Source organism: Lipophrys pholis, assembly GCF_963383615.2.
Source record: "Lipophrys pholis genome assembly, contig: SCAFFOLD_78, whole genome shotgun sequence".
NCBI classification, from domain to species: domain Eukaryota; kingdom Metazoa; phylum Chordata; class Actinopteri; order Blenniiformes; family Blenniidae; genus Lipophrys; species Lipophrys pholis.
In genome coordinates this window covers 4,135-17,746 of record NW_028291996.1, presented here as the reverse complement: position 1 = coordinate 17,746, position 13,612 = coordinate 4,135, and the positions used below count along the sequence as shown (strand labels likewise).

Sequence of the window (13,612 nt, the reverse complement as noted above, 5' to 3'; positions counted from 1 at the left end):
AGAGGTGACCGAGGAAGAGGTGACCTGGGAAGAGGTGACCGGGGAAGAGATGACCGAGGAAGAGGTGACCGAGGAAGAGGTGAACTGGGAAGAGGTGACCGAGGAAGAATTGACCGAGGAAGAGGTGAACTGGGAAGAGGTGACCGAGGAAGAGGTGACCTGGGAAGAGGTGACCGAGGAAGAGGTCACCGAGGAAGAGGTGAACTGGGAAGAGGTGACCGAGGAAGAGGTCACCGAGGAAGAGGTGAACTGGGAAGAGGTGACCGAGGAAGAGGTGACCTGGGAAGAGGTGACCGACGAAGAGGTGACCGAGGAAGAATTTACAGACAAAGAGGTGACCGAGGAAGAGGCGACCTGGGAAGAGGTGACTGAGGAAGAATTCACTGAGGAAGAATTGACAGACGAAGAGGTGACCGAGGAAGAGATGACCTGGGAAGAATTGACCGATGAAGAATTGACCGAGGAAGAATTGACTGAGGAAGAATTGACAGACGAAGAAGTGACCGAGGAAGAATTGACTGAGGAAGAATTGACAGACGAAGAGGTGACCGAGGAAGAGATGACCTGGGAAGAATTGACCGATGAAGAATTGACCGAGGAAGAATTGACCGAGGAAGAGGTGACCTGGGAAGAGGTGACCTGGGAAGAGGTGATCGAGGAAGAGGTGACCGAGGAAGAGGTGACCGAGGAAGAGGTGACCGGGGAAGAGGTGACCGAGGAAGAATTGACCGACGAAGAGGTGACCTGGGAAGAGGTGACCGAGGAAGAGGTGACCGAGGAAGAGTTGACCGAGGAAGAGGTGACCAGGGAAGAGGTGACCGAGGAAGAGGTGAACTGGGAAGAGGTGACCGAGGAAGAGGTGACCGAGGAAGAGGTGACCGGGGAAGAGGTGACCTAGCTCTAACGGGAGCCAGGTTGTCACCTGGTGAAGATCGTCCGGCTGATTAGGAGTTTGGCTCTTCGCACATCTTCAGTCAGTCTGATGTCAGTGAGTCAAACCCCGAATCAGCTCCCTGTTTGTTTTGCTACAGCGCTCTTCTGCCTGTCAGCTTCCTGCTTCCCTGCGGATCTCCGCTCTGTGTCTCCGACATCGCCATGACCGTCTGCTCTCCGGCTCCCGCTCAGTCCCGGAACCCCCACGACCCGACTCTGGTCCAGTTCAGGCCGAAGGCCGGATGACCTCTGAGGTGAGGCCTGAGTCGGTGTAGTCCATCATGACCTCCTGCACCAGCCTGGAAAGGGAGTAGATATTCCCCCCCGGGGGGAGTAGATACGCCCTCCCGGGTGAAGTAGATACGCCCTCCCGGGGGGAGTAGATGCGCCCTCCCGGGGGGAGTAGATACGCCCTCCCGGGGGGAGTAGATGCGCCCTCCCGGGGGGAGTAGATATGCCCCCTGGAGGGAGTAGATATGGCCCCTGGGGGGAGTAGATGGAAGGGAAGTGGTCTGGGTCTTACTGAATATGTCCGGAAGGTTGCAGAGGTCAGGGAAGTCCAGAGCTGATGAGGACGAGGCCACAGTCGCTATGAGGGACGTCGGTATAACATTTCTTTCACGGTGGCGATTCCCTCCTGCAGAGACTGCTGGTGGTGACAGAGCCTGTTGCTGCCCCCCCTCGTGCTAAATAGTCCTTCTGCCCGTGCTCCAGTGAACCAACATGGCCGACCTTGGCCGACGTGCTTTGGCTCGTACTCTAGTTTTATTGTCCAAATTGGTAGTTTAACAGCTGACACTCTCTCCGTTTATAGCCTATTGTTCCCTGTACATGTCTGTGTGGTTTCATTACAAAAACAAGCAACAGCGCCCTCCAGTGGCCCGGCAGACTGAGATGAGATGAGATGAGATGAGACTTTATTAATCCCAGTCATGACAGCAGCTCCACTTTGCAGACTGGACAGACAGGATAGAGAGAACAGATTATGTATATAGAAAGAGATAATATATATATATATATATATATATATATATAAATACACTGCTCAAAAAAATTAAAGGAACAGTTTTTTATCAGGGTATGGCATGAATTCAATTGCACTTTTCTGATAAGGTTTTGGTCAGGTACGTGGCAGAGGGGGTTGTTAATCAGTTTCAGCTGCATTGGTGTTGATGGAATTAACAACAGGTGCACTAGAGGGGCAACAACGAGATGGCCCCCAAAACAGGACTGGTCTTGCAGGTGGAGGCCATTTCAAGTTCCTCCCTCTTGATCTTTTTCAACTGTTTTCCCACAAGTGTTGGCTTTAGCTAGAGTCATTATCACGACTGGGAGCATGAGGCGATTTCTTAACCCTCCTGAAGTTGCGCAGATTGTCCAACTCCTCCAGGATGGCACATCCATGTGTGCTGTTGCAAGAAGATTTGATGTGTCTCCCAGTACAATCTCCAGAGCATGGAGGAGATTCCAGGAGACAGGCAGTTACTCTAGGAGAGCTGGACAGGGCCGTAGACGGTCCTCATCCCATCAGCAGGACCGATATCTGCTGCTTTGTGCAAGGAGGAACAGGTGGAGCACTGCCCGAGCCCTACAGAATGACCTCCAGCAGGCTACTGGTGTGAATGTCTCTGCCCAAACAGTCAGAAACAGACTTCACGAGGGTGGCCTCAGGGCACGACGTCCTGTAGTGTGCCCTGTGCTCACTGCTCAGCACCGTGGAGCTCGATTGGCATTTGCCATAGAACACCAGAATTGGCAAGTCCGCCACTGGCGCCCTGTGCTTTTCACAGATGAGAGCAGGTTTACCCTGAGCACCTGTGATAGACGTGAAAGGGTCTGGAGAAGCCAAGGAGAGCGCTATGCTGCCTGCAACATCATTCAGCATGACCCGTTCGGTGGTGGGTCAGTGATGGTCTGGGGAGGCATTTCCATGGAGGGACGAACAGACCTCTACAGGCTAGTGAACGGCAGTCTGACTGCCATTAGGTATCGGGATGAAATCCTTGCACCCATGGTCAGACCCTACGCTGGTGCAGTAGGTCCTGGGTTCCTCCTGGTCCACGACAATGCCCGGCCTCATGTGGCAGGAGCATGCAGACAGTATCTGGAGGATGAAGGAATTGACACAATTGAATGGCCCTCACGATCACCTGATCTAAACCCGATAGAACACCTCTGGGACATAATGTTTCGGTCCATCAGACGCCGCCAGGTTGCTCCTCAGACTTTACAGGAGCTCACTGATGCCCTTAGACAGATCTGGGAGGACATCCCACAAGACACCATCCGTCGTCTCATTAGGAGCATGCCGCGACGTTGTCAAGCATGCATACAAGCACGTGGGGGCCACACAAGATATTGAAAAGAATTTTGAGTTGCAGAAATTGAATTTAGGCAAAATGGACGAGCCTGCCACATCATTTTTTCACTTTGATTTTTGGGGTGTCTATATACTGAGCCCTGTGTATGCTGAAAACTTTTATTTCCATCAAAAGATGTGGCATCCTTTTGTTCCTGAGACATTAAACTGTCTATATCAGTATAGATATCCAACAATTTTTTTCACCATTGAAATCTGATGTGTTTTCAAAGTGTTCCTTTAATTTTTTTGAGCAGTGTATATATGTATACACAAAGAAATAGAGGGTGAAATGTGTGGGGAAAAATACTCACAGTATTAATATTTACAGTATTTACAGTATTCAGTATTAGTACCAGGACAGTGATTTTTACAGTATTTACAGTATTCAGTATAAATCAGTACCAGGACAGTTATATTTACAGTATTCAGTATTAATCAGTACCAGGACAGTGATATTTACAGTATTTACAGTATTCAGTATTAATCAGTACCAGGACAGCGATATTTACAGTATTCAGTATTAATCAGTACCAGGACAATGGTATTTATAGAAAAAATGCCACTCCAGGTTTTCTCAGTGTATTTTGGTACTTCCCCTAGATGCTCTTTAAAATAAGCTCTGAGGCCAAAGTGAAGTTTACCTCAAATTCTATTTGGCCACCAAAGTACACAAGATGTTATCTGGAAGTTCCCTATCAGATGAAAAGCTGATTTTTGTTTCATTCATTTGTGATGATAAGAGCCAGTGAACACGGCCCACTGCAGCGCCGAGGATGTTTAAATCCAATATGGCCGCCGGGCCACTACGCTTTTTGAAAAATAGCCATATCTACAGTTCTGGTAGAGATTAGGTTCTAAATCTGGGGGTTTGGGGGGGGGGGGGGGGGGTTCCAAAACAGACCATCAGAATGGAAACTAGTTCAGTAGATTATGAGGTGAATTCAAGATGGCTGCCAACAGTGATGGTGTCCATAATCTGTTCAGAGGTGTTTCTCATGTTCTACAACGGTTCCTCAAATATTTCTAGGGACTTGATATAGTACTATCTAGGAGGCTTTCTAAAGGAGTTAAGGAAAGGTGTTAGGAGGCTTCCTAAAGGAGTTAAGGAAAGGTGTTAGGAGGCTTCCTAAAGGAGTTAGTTAAAGGTGTTAGGAGGCTTCCTAAAGGAGTTAGTGAAAGGTATTAGGAGGCTTCCTAAAGGAGTTAGTTAAAGGTGTTAGGAGGCTTCCTAAAGGAGTTAGTGAAAGGTGTGAGGAGGCTTCCTCAAGGAGTTAATGAAAGGTGTTAGGAGGCTTCCTAAAGTAGTTAGTGAAAGGTGTTAGGAGACTCCCTAAAGGAGTTAGTGAAAGGTGTTAGGAGACTTCTTAAAGGAGTTAAGAAAGGTTTTAGGAGGCTTAATAAAGGAGTTACTGAAATATGTTCGGAGACTTCCTAAAGGAGTTAGTGAAAGGTGTTAGGAGACTTCCTAAAGGAGTTGGGAAAGGTGTTAGGAGGCTTCCTAAAGGAGTTAGTGAAAGGTGTTAGGAGGCTTCCTAAAGGAGTTAGTGAAAGGTGTTAGGAGGCTTCCTAAAGGAGTTAGTGAAAGGTGTTCGGAGACTTCCTAAAGGAGTTAGTGAAAGGTGTTAGGAGACTTCCTAAAGGAGTTAGGAAAGGTGTTAGGAGGCTTCCTAAAGGAGTTAGTGAAAGGTCTTAGGAGGCTTCCTAAAGGAGTTGGGAAAGATGTTAGGAGGCTTCCTAAAGGAGTTAGTGAAAGGTGTTAGGAGGCTTCCTAAAGGAGTTAAGGAAAAGTGTTAGGAGGCGTCCTAAAGGAGTTAGTGAAAGGTGTTAGGAGGCTTCCAAAAGGAGTTAAGGAAAAGTGTTAGGAAGCTTCTTAAAGGAGTTAGTGAAAGGTGTTAGGAGGCTTCCTAAAGGAGTTAGTAAAATGTGTTAGGAGGCTTCTTAAAGGAGTGAGGGAAAGGTGTTAGGAGGCTTCCTAAAGGAGTTAAGGAAAGGTGTTAGGAGGCTTCCTAAAGGAGTTAGTAAAATGTGTTAGGAGGCTTCCTAAAGGAGTTAGTAAAATGTGTTAGGAGGCTTCCTAAAGGAGTTAGTAAAAGGTGTTAGGAGGCTTCCTAAAGGAGTGAAGGAAAGGTGTTAGGAGGGTTCCTAAAGGAGTTAGTAAAATGTGTTAGGAGGCTTCCTAAAGGACTTAGTGAAAGGTGTTAGGAGGCTTCCTAAAGGAGTTAGTAAAAGGTGTTAGGAGGCTTCCTAAAGGAGTTAGTGAAAGGTGTTAGGAGTCTTCCTAAAGGAGTTAGTAAAAGGTGTTAGGAGACTTCCTAAAGGAGTGAAGGAAAGGTGTTAGGATGCTTCCTAAAAGAGTTAAGGAAAGGTGTTAGGAGGCTTCCTAAAGGAGTTAGTGAAAGGTGTTAGGAGGCTTCCTAAAGGAGTTAAGGAAAGGTGTTAGGAGGCTTCCTAAAGGAGTTATGGAAAGGTGTTAGGAAGCTTCTTAAAGGAGTTAGTGAAAGGTGTTAGGAGGCTTCCTAAAGGAGTTAGTAAAATGTGTTAGGAGGCTTCCTAAAGGAGTGAAGGAAAGGTGTTCGGAGGCTTCCTAAAGGAGTTAGTGAAAGGTGTTAGGAGACTTCCTAAAGGAGTTAGTAAAATGTGTTAGGAGGCTTCCTAAAGGAGTTAGTGAAAGGTGTTAGGAGGCTTCCAATAGGAGTTAAGGAAAGGTGTTAGGAGGCTTCCTAAAGGAGTTAGTAAAATGTGTTAGGAGGCTTCCTAAAGGAGTGAGGGAAAGGTGTTAGGAGGCTTCCTAAAGGAGTTAGTGAAAGGTGTTAGGAGGCTTCCAATAGGAGTTAAGGAAAGGTGTTAGGAGGCTTCCTAAAGGAGTTAGTAAAATGTGTTAGGAGGCTTCCTAAAGGAGTGAGGGAAAGGTGTTAGGAGGCTTCCTAAAGGAGTTAGTGAAATTTGTTAGGAGGCTTCCTAAAGGAGTTAAGGAAAGGTGTTAGGAGGCTTCCTAAAGGAGTTAGTAAAAGGTGTTAGGAGGCTTCCTAAAGGAGTTAGTGAAAGGTGTTAGGAGGCTTCCTAAAGGAGTGAAGGAAAGGTGTTAGGATGCTTCCTAAAAGAGTTAAGGAAAGGTGTTAGGAGGCTTCCTAAAGGAGTTAGTGAAAGGTGTTAGGAGGCTTCCTAAAGGAGTTAAGGAAAGGTGTTAGGAGGCTTCCTAAAGGAGTTAGTGAAAGGTGTTAGGAGGCTTCCTAAAGGAGTTAGTAAAATGTATTAGGAGGCTTCCTAAAGGAGTGAGGGAAAGGTGTTAGGAGGCTTCCTACAAGAGTTAGTGAAAGGTGTTAGGAGGCTTCCTAAAGGAGTTAAGGAAAGGTGTTAGGAGGCTTCCTAAAGGAGTGAAGGAAAGGTGTTAGGAGGCTTTCTAAAGGAGATAGTGAAAGGTGTTAGGAAGCTTCCTAAAGGTATGAAGGAAAGGAGTTAGGAGGCTTCCTACAGGAGTTAGGAAAGGTGTTAGGAGGCTTCTTAAAGGAGTTAGTGAAAGGTGTTAGGAGGCTTCCTAAAGGAGTTAGTGAAAGGTGTTAGGAGGCTTCTTAAAGGAGTTAGTGAAAGGAGTTAGGAGGCTTCCCAAAGGAGTTAGTAAAAGGTTTTAGGAAGCTTCCTAAAGGAGTTAAGGAAAGGTGCTAGTTCTAAAGAGAACATCAGTGTATCTTTGCAGGTTCCTTTGCAGGTTACGTTTCCTTTGAGTCTGGTTCTGCAGGTTTTTCTCCTTTGACTCTGGTTCTGCAGGTTTCTCCTCCTCTGAGTCTGGTTCTGGGGGTTTCTCTGCTCCGAGTCTGGTTCTGGGGGTTTCCTCTCCTCTGACTCTGGTTCTGCAGGTTTCTTCTCCTCTGAGTCTGGTTCCGCAGGTTTCTCCACCTCCTCCTGCTGAAGCCCCGCCCACTCTTAATGAGAGGAGGAGCTACTGCTGAAGCCCCGCCCCTCCTGTTAATGAGAGGAGGGACTACAGCTGAAGCTCCACCCCTCCTGTTACTGAGAGGAGGGGCTACTGCTGAAGCTCCACCCCTCCTGTTACTGAGAGGAGGGGCTACTGCTGAAGCTCCACCCCTCCTGTTACTGAGAGGAGGGACTACAGCTGAAGCTCCACCCCTCCTGTTACTGAGAGGAGCATCTGCATCTCATCTGAACACCAGGGGGCAGTGGAGCACCACATTTCAATAAACCAGTTCACTAAACAACCAGTGAGCACAAAGTGGCATATGTAAACAACAACAGAGGGTCTGCAGGATAGGAAGAGATACTACTGCTTGTCCAGAGTGAGATCGCCACTGACCCCCTCCTCTCTTTAGCCTCGGTTCCAGTGCGCAATATGGACCAGGACGCTATACATGCGACCCCACTGACAAAAGTTATAGATGGTACCGAAAGAACCGTATCCGATGGTTACGATTGTATCCCCTTCGTTGACTTGCAGCCCGTGCTGCAGCCACGTGCTGCGGCCCGTCACGTGTCAGTCCACGCTGCTGCGGACGTACTGACGTCACGACGCGTCTGCAGAGCAGAGCCCTCCGCTGCCCGGGCGGGGCTGCAGCTGAAGCCCCGCCCACTGTTCTCAGCAGAGCTGGAACATTTTGTTTACACCGGACGGTCTCATCCCGCTGCTGCCGCCGCCTCACGGGGAAGTAATGACAGAGAAACAGCGGCCTCCATGCTTACCTTCAACACGACGGAGCTTATGGATGTTCGTGACGGGAGGAAGAGACGGAAGCTGAGCGGCGGAGGAGGCGGCGCTTTGCGCGGCTGCAGGCGAGCCGCAGCCGCCAGGATGAAGCGGGACGCTGGGAAGGTCCTCCGCTCGCTCCGCCTGGACGACAACAACCACAAGAAACTCCTGACGGAGGCCGCGGCCGAGGCCGAGGCCGAGGACTGCTTCTCCATCAGCTTCATCCACCACGACCTGCTGCCCGGGCTCCACCTGCCGGGGATCCAGCCTCCGGGGCCCGGTCTGCCGGAGCGGCCCCGGGTTGGGTCCCCCCGCTACAACCTGCTGCGGGAGGTGGGCCGGGGGAGCTACGGGGTTGTATACGAGGCCGTGGCCCGCAGGACCGGGGCCCGGGTAGCGGTGAAGAGGCTCCAATGTGACGCCCCGGAGAACGTGGAGCTGGCCCTGGCGGAGTTCTGGGCCCTGACCAGCCTGGAGAACCGGCACCAGAACGTGGTGCAGCTGGAGGAGTGTGTCCTGCAGAGGAACGGCTTGGCGCAGAAGATGAGCCACGGCAACAAGAGGTCCAGGCAGTACCTGCGGTTGGTGGAGACGTCCCTGAAAGGTGACCCCGACCCCCCCCCCCCCCCCCCCACACACACACACTGCCTGACCCCCGACCCTCCACACTGCCTGACCCCCCCCCCCCCCCCCCCACACACACACACTGCCTGACCCCCGACTCCCCACACTGCCTGACCCCCCCCCCCCACACACACACACACACTGCCTGACCCCCGACTCCCCACACTGCCTGACCCCCGACTCCCCACACTGCCTGACTCCCGACCCCCCCAACGCTGCCCGACCCCCCCACACTGAACGACCTCCCCACATTGCCTGACCCCCCCCTACACACACACACTGCCTAACCCCCGGCCCCCCCACACTGCCTGACCCCCGACCCTCCACACTGCCTGATTCCCGACCCCCCCACACTGCCTGACTCCCGACCCCCCCACACTGCCTGACCCCCGACTCCCCACACTGCCTGACTCCCGACCCCCCCCACGCTGCCCGACCCCCCCACACTGAACGACCTCCCCACACTGCCTGACCCCCCCCCCCCCCCCCCCCACACACACACACACACACTGCCTAACCCCCGGCCCCCCCCACACTGCCTGAACACCCCCACACACACACACTGCCTAACCCCCGGCCCCCCCCACACTGCCTGAACACACACACACACACACACACACACACACACACACACACACACACACACACACACACACACACACACACAAGTGTTGAGGTATTGATCGTTGCGCCTGATAACCTGGACAAATCAGTCTACTGCCTAATCTGAACACACAAGGACAAGTAGTACACTTTGCACTAGTCGTCAGCGTGTATTACTACACAGTGTACTAGCAGTCAATGTGTATTAGTAAACAATGTACTCGTCATCAGTGTGTGTTTGTAAAGAATGTACTACAGGTCAGTGTGTGTATTAGTACACAGTGTACTATGGGTCAGTGTGTGTATTAGCAAACTGTACTAGTTGTCAGTGTGTGTATTAGTACACAATGTACTACTTGTCAGTGTGTGTATTAGAACACAATGTACTAGTCATCAGTGTGTGTATTAGTACACAGTGTACTAGTCATCAGTGTGTATTTGTACACAGTGTACTACAGGTCGGTGTGTGTATTGGTACACAGTGTTCTAGTTGTCAGTGTGTGTAGTAGTACAAAGTGTACTACAGGTCAGTGTGTGTATTAGCACACAGTGTACTACTCGTCAGTGTGTATTAGTATAAAGTGTACTAGTCGTCAGTGGGTGTATTAGTACACAATGTTCTAGTCATCTGTGTGTCTTAGTATACAGTGTACTCCAGGTCAGTGTGTGTATTAGTACACAGTGTACTAGTCATCAGTGGGTGTATTAGTACACAGTGTACTAGTCGTCAGTGGGTTTATTAGTACACAGTGTACTCCAGGTCAGTGTGTGTATTAGTATACAGTGTACTCCAGGTCAGTGTGTGTATTAGTATACAGTGTACTACAGGTCAGTGTGTGTATTAGTACACAGTGTACTACAGGTCAGTGTGTACAAAAATTACTACAGGTCAGTGTGTGTATTAGTACACAGTGCACTAGTCCTCAGTGTGTATCAGTATACAGTGTTCCAGTTAGTATAGACCGTTCCAGTCCGGCCTGGTTCTGACGCTTCTGTTGGTCGTTGCAGGAGAGCGGATCCTGGGCCAGCCGGAGGAACCCTGTTACCTCTGGTTTGTCATGGAGTTCTGTGAGGGGGGGGACCTGAACCGGTACATCCTGTCCCGCCGGCCGGATCCTCAGACCAACCGCAGCTTCATGCGCCAGCTGACCAGCGCCGTGGCCTTCCTGCACCAGAACCACATCGTCCACCGCGACCTCAAGCCCGACAACATCCTAATTTCGCAGAAGTCCGGCGCTCCGGTGCTGAAAGTGGCCGACTTTGGCCTCAGCAAGGTGTGTGCTGGCCTGAACTGTCCTGGCCCGGAGGAGGGGGCGGCGCCGGGCGGCCAGGGCGTTAACATTAACAAGTTCTGGCTGTCCTCGGCGTGCGGCTCTGACTTCTTCATGGCCCCGGAGGTGTGGGAAGGTCACTACACCGCCAAGGCCGACATCTTCGCCCTGGGCATCATCGTCTGGGCCATGGTGGAGCGGATCACCTTCATCGATGCCGAGTCCAAGCGTGAGCTGCTGGGCTCCTACATCCGCCAGGGCGGCGCCATTGTGCCGGTGGGCGAGGCTCTGCTGGAGAACCCCAAGATGGTGCTGCACATCCCGCTGAAGGCCCGCAGCGCCATGTCGGACGGCGTGAGGAGGCTCCTGCACGATATGCTGGCCGTCAACCCTCAGGACCGACCCGACGCCTCCCAGCTGCAGCTGCGCATGGACCAGGTCACGTGTCCGGCCTGACGCCTCGCCAGTGACTCGGCAGACTAGAGCTCGTTCTGTCCAGGTAGGGTCGTCGTCTGAACAACTTGGCAACGTTCTGCTGGACCGGGTCGATGTGAACGCTGCTCGTTGCTCTAGTCCAGGTCGATGTGAACGCTTCTCGTTCCTGCAGCGTGTGGCATCTTGTAGCGTGTAGTTTCCTTCAGCGTGTAGTTTCCTGCAGCGTGTAGTTTCCTGCAGCCTGTAACTTCCTGCAGCGTGTAACTTCCTGCAGCGTGTAGTTTCCTGCAGCGTGTGGCATCTTGCAGCGTGTAGTTTCCATCATTGTGTAGTTTCCTGCAGTGTGTAGCTTCCTGCAGCCTTTAGCTTCCTTCGGCGTGTAGTTTCCTGCAGCGTGTAGTTTCCTTCAGCCTTTAGCTTCCTTCGGCGTGTAGTTTCCTTCGGCGTGTAGTTTCCTGCAGCGTGTAGTTTCCTTCAGCCTTTAGCGTCCTTCGGCGTGTAGTTTCCTGCAGCGTGTAGTTTCCTGCAGCGTATAGTTTCCTTCAGCGTATAGTTTCCTGCAGTGTGTAGTTTCCTGCAGCGTGTAGTTTCCTGCAGCGTGTAGTTTCCTGCAGCGTGTAGTTTCCTGCAGCGTGTAGTTTCCTTCAGCGTATAGTTTCCTTCAGCGTATAGTTTCCTGCAGTGTGTAGTTTCCTGCAGCGTGTAGTTTCCTTCGGCGTGTAGTTTCCTTCAGCGTGTAGTTTCCTGCAGCGTGTAACTTCCTTCAGCGTGTAACTTCCTGCAGCATGTAGTTTTCTTCAGAGTGTAGTTTTCTGCAGTGTGTAGTTTCCTTCAGCGTGTAGTTTCCTTCAGCGTGTAGTTTCCTGCAGCGTATAGTTTCCTGCAGCGTATAGTTTCCTGCAGCGTGTAGTTTCCTTCAGCTTGTAGTTTACTGCAGCTTGTAGCTTCCTGCAGCGTGTAGTTTCCTGCAGCGTATAGTTTCCTGCAGTGTGTTACTTCCTGTAGCGTATACTTTCGTTCAGCGTGTAGTTTCCGTCAGCATGTAGTTTCCTGCAGCGTGTAGTTTCTTTCAGATTATACTTTCCTGCAGCGTGTAGTTTCCTGCAGCGTGTAGTTTCCTGCAGCGTTCAGCTTCTGTGCAGCGTGTAAATTCCTGCAGCGTGTAGTTTCCTGAAACGTGTAGTTTCCTACAACGTGTAGTTTCAGGCAGTGTGTCGCTGCCTGCATCGTGTCGCTGCCTGCATCGTGTCGCTTCCTGCAGCGTGTAGTTTCTTGTAGCGTCTAGCTTCCTGCAGCGTGTAGCTTCCTGCAGCGTGTAGTTTCCTTCAGCGTGTAGCTTCCTGCAGCGTTTAGCTTCCTGCAGTGGGTAGTTTCCTTCAGCGTGTAGTTTCCTGCAGCGTGTCGCTTCCTGCAGCGTTTAGCTTCCTGCGTGTCACCTCCTGCAGCGTGTCGCCTCCTGCAGCGTGTAGTTTCCTGCAGCGTGTCGCTTCCTTCAGCGTGTCGCTTCCTTCAGCGTGTCGCTTTCTGCAGTGTTTAGCTTCCTGCAGCGTGTATTTTCTTGTAGCGTGTAGCTTCCCTCAGCGTTTAGCTTCCCTCAGCGTGTAGTTTCCCGCAGCGTTTAGCTTCCTGCAGCGTGTATTTTGTTGTGGCGTTTAGCGTCCCTCAGCGTTTAGTTTCCTGCAGCGTGTAGTTTCCTGCAGCGTTTAGCTTCCTGCAGCGTGTAGTTTCCTGCAGCGTTTAGCTTCCTGCAGCGTGTAGCTTCCTGCAGCGTTTAGCTACGTGCACCGTTTAGCTTCCTGCAGCGTGTAGCTTTGTGCACCGTTTAGCTACGTGCACCGTTTAGCTTCCTGCAGCGTGTAGCTTCTTGCAGTGTTTAGCTACGTGCACCGTTTAGCTTCCCTCAGCGTTTAGCTTCCCTCAGCGTGTAGTTTCCTGCAGCGTTTAGCTTCCTGCAGCGTGTATTTTGTTGTGGCGTTTAGCTTCCCTCAGCGTTTAGCTTCCTGCAGCTTGTAGTTTCCTGCAGCGTGTAGCTTCCTGCAGCGTTTAGCTTCCTGCAGCGTGTAGCTTCCTGCAGCGTTTAGCTACGTGCACCGTTTAGCTTCCTGCAGCGTGTAGCTTTGTGCACCGTTTAGCTACGTGCACCGTTTAGCTTCCTGCAGCGTGTAGCTTCCTGCAGCATTTAGCTACGTGCACCGTTTAGCTTCCCTCAGCATTTAGTTTCATGCAGCGTGTAGCTTCGTGCAGCATGTAGCTTCCTGCAGCGTTTAGCTACGTGCAGCATTTAGCTACGTGCAGCGTTTAGCTTCCTGCAGCGTGTAGCTTCCTGCAGCGTGTAGCTTCCTGCAGCGTGTAGCTTCCTGCAGCATTTAGCTTCCTGCAGCGTTTAGCTTCCTGCAGCGTGCAGCTACGTGCAGCGTTTAGCTTTCTGCAGCGTTTAGCTTCCTGCAGCGTGTAGCTTCCTGCAGCGTTTAGCTTCCTGCAGCGTGTAGTTTCCTGCAGCGTGTAGCTTCCTGCAGCGTTTCGCTATGTGCAGCATTTAGCTACGTGCAGCGTTTAGCTTCCTGCAGCGTGTAGCTTCCTGCAGCGTTTAGCTTCCTGCAGCGTGTAGCTACGTGCAGCGTTTAGCTACGTGCAGCGTTTAGCTTCCTTCACCGTGTAGCTTCCTGCAGCGTTTAGCTTCCTGCA

General features: G+C 51.1%; 1 protein-coding gene across 1 annotated transcript; it reads left to right on the top strand.

Annotated features, from left to right (window-relative positions):
* Positions 1–7,931: 7,931 nt before the first annotated feature.
* Positions 7,932–10,987, top strand: LOC308128306 (serine/threonine-protein kinase PDIK1L-like). The gene is made up of 2 exons (XM_080494004.1): positions 7,932–8,598; positions 10,230–10,987. The coding sequence occupies exons 1-2, from the start codon at positions 7,980–7,982 to the stop codon at positions 10,946–10,948; spliced, it is 1,338 nt and encodes a 445-aa protein (XP_080350130.1). The 5' UTR covers positions 7,932–7,979; the 3' UTR covers positions 10,949–10,987.
* The last annotated feature ends 2,625 nt before the right edge of the window (positions 10,988–13,612 follow it).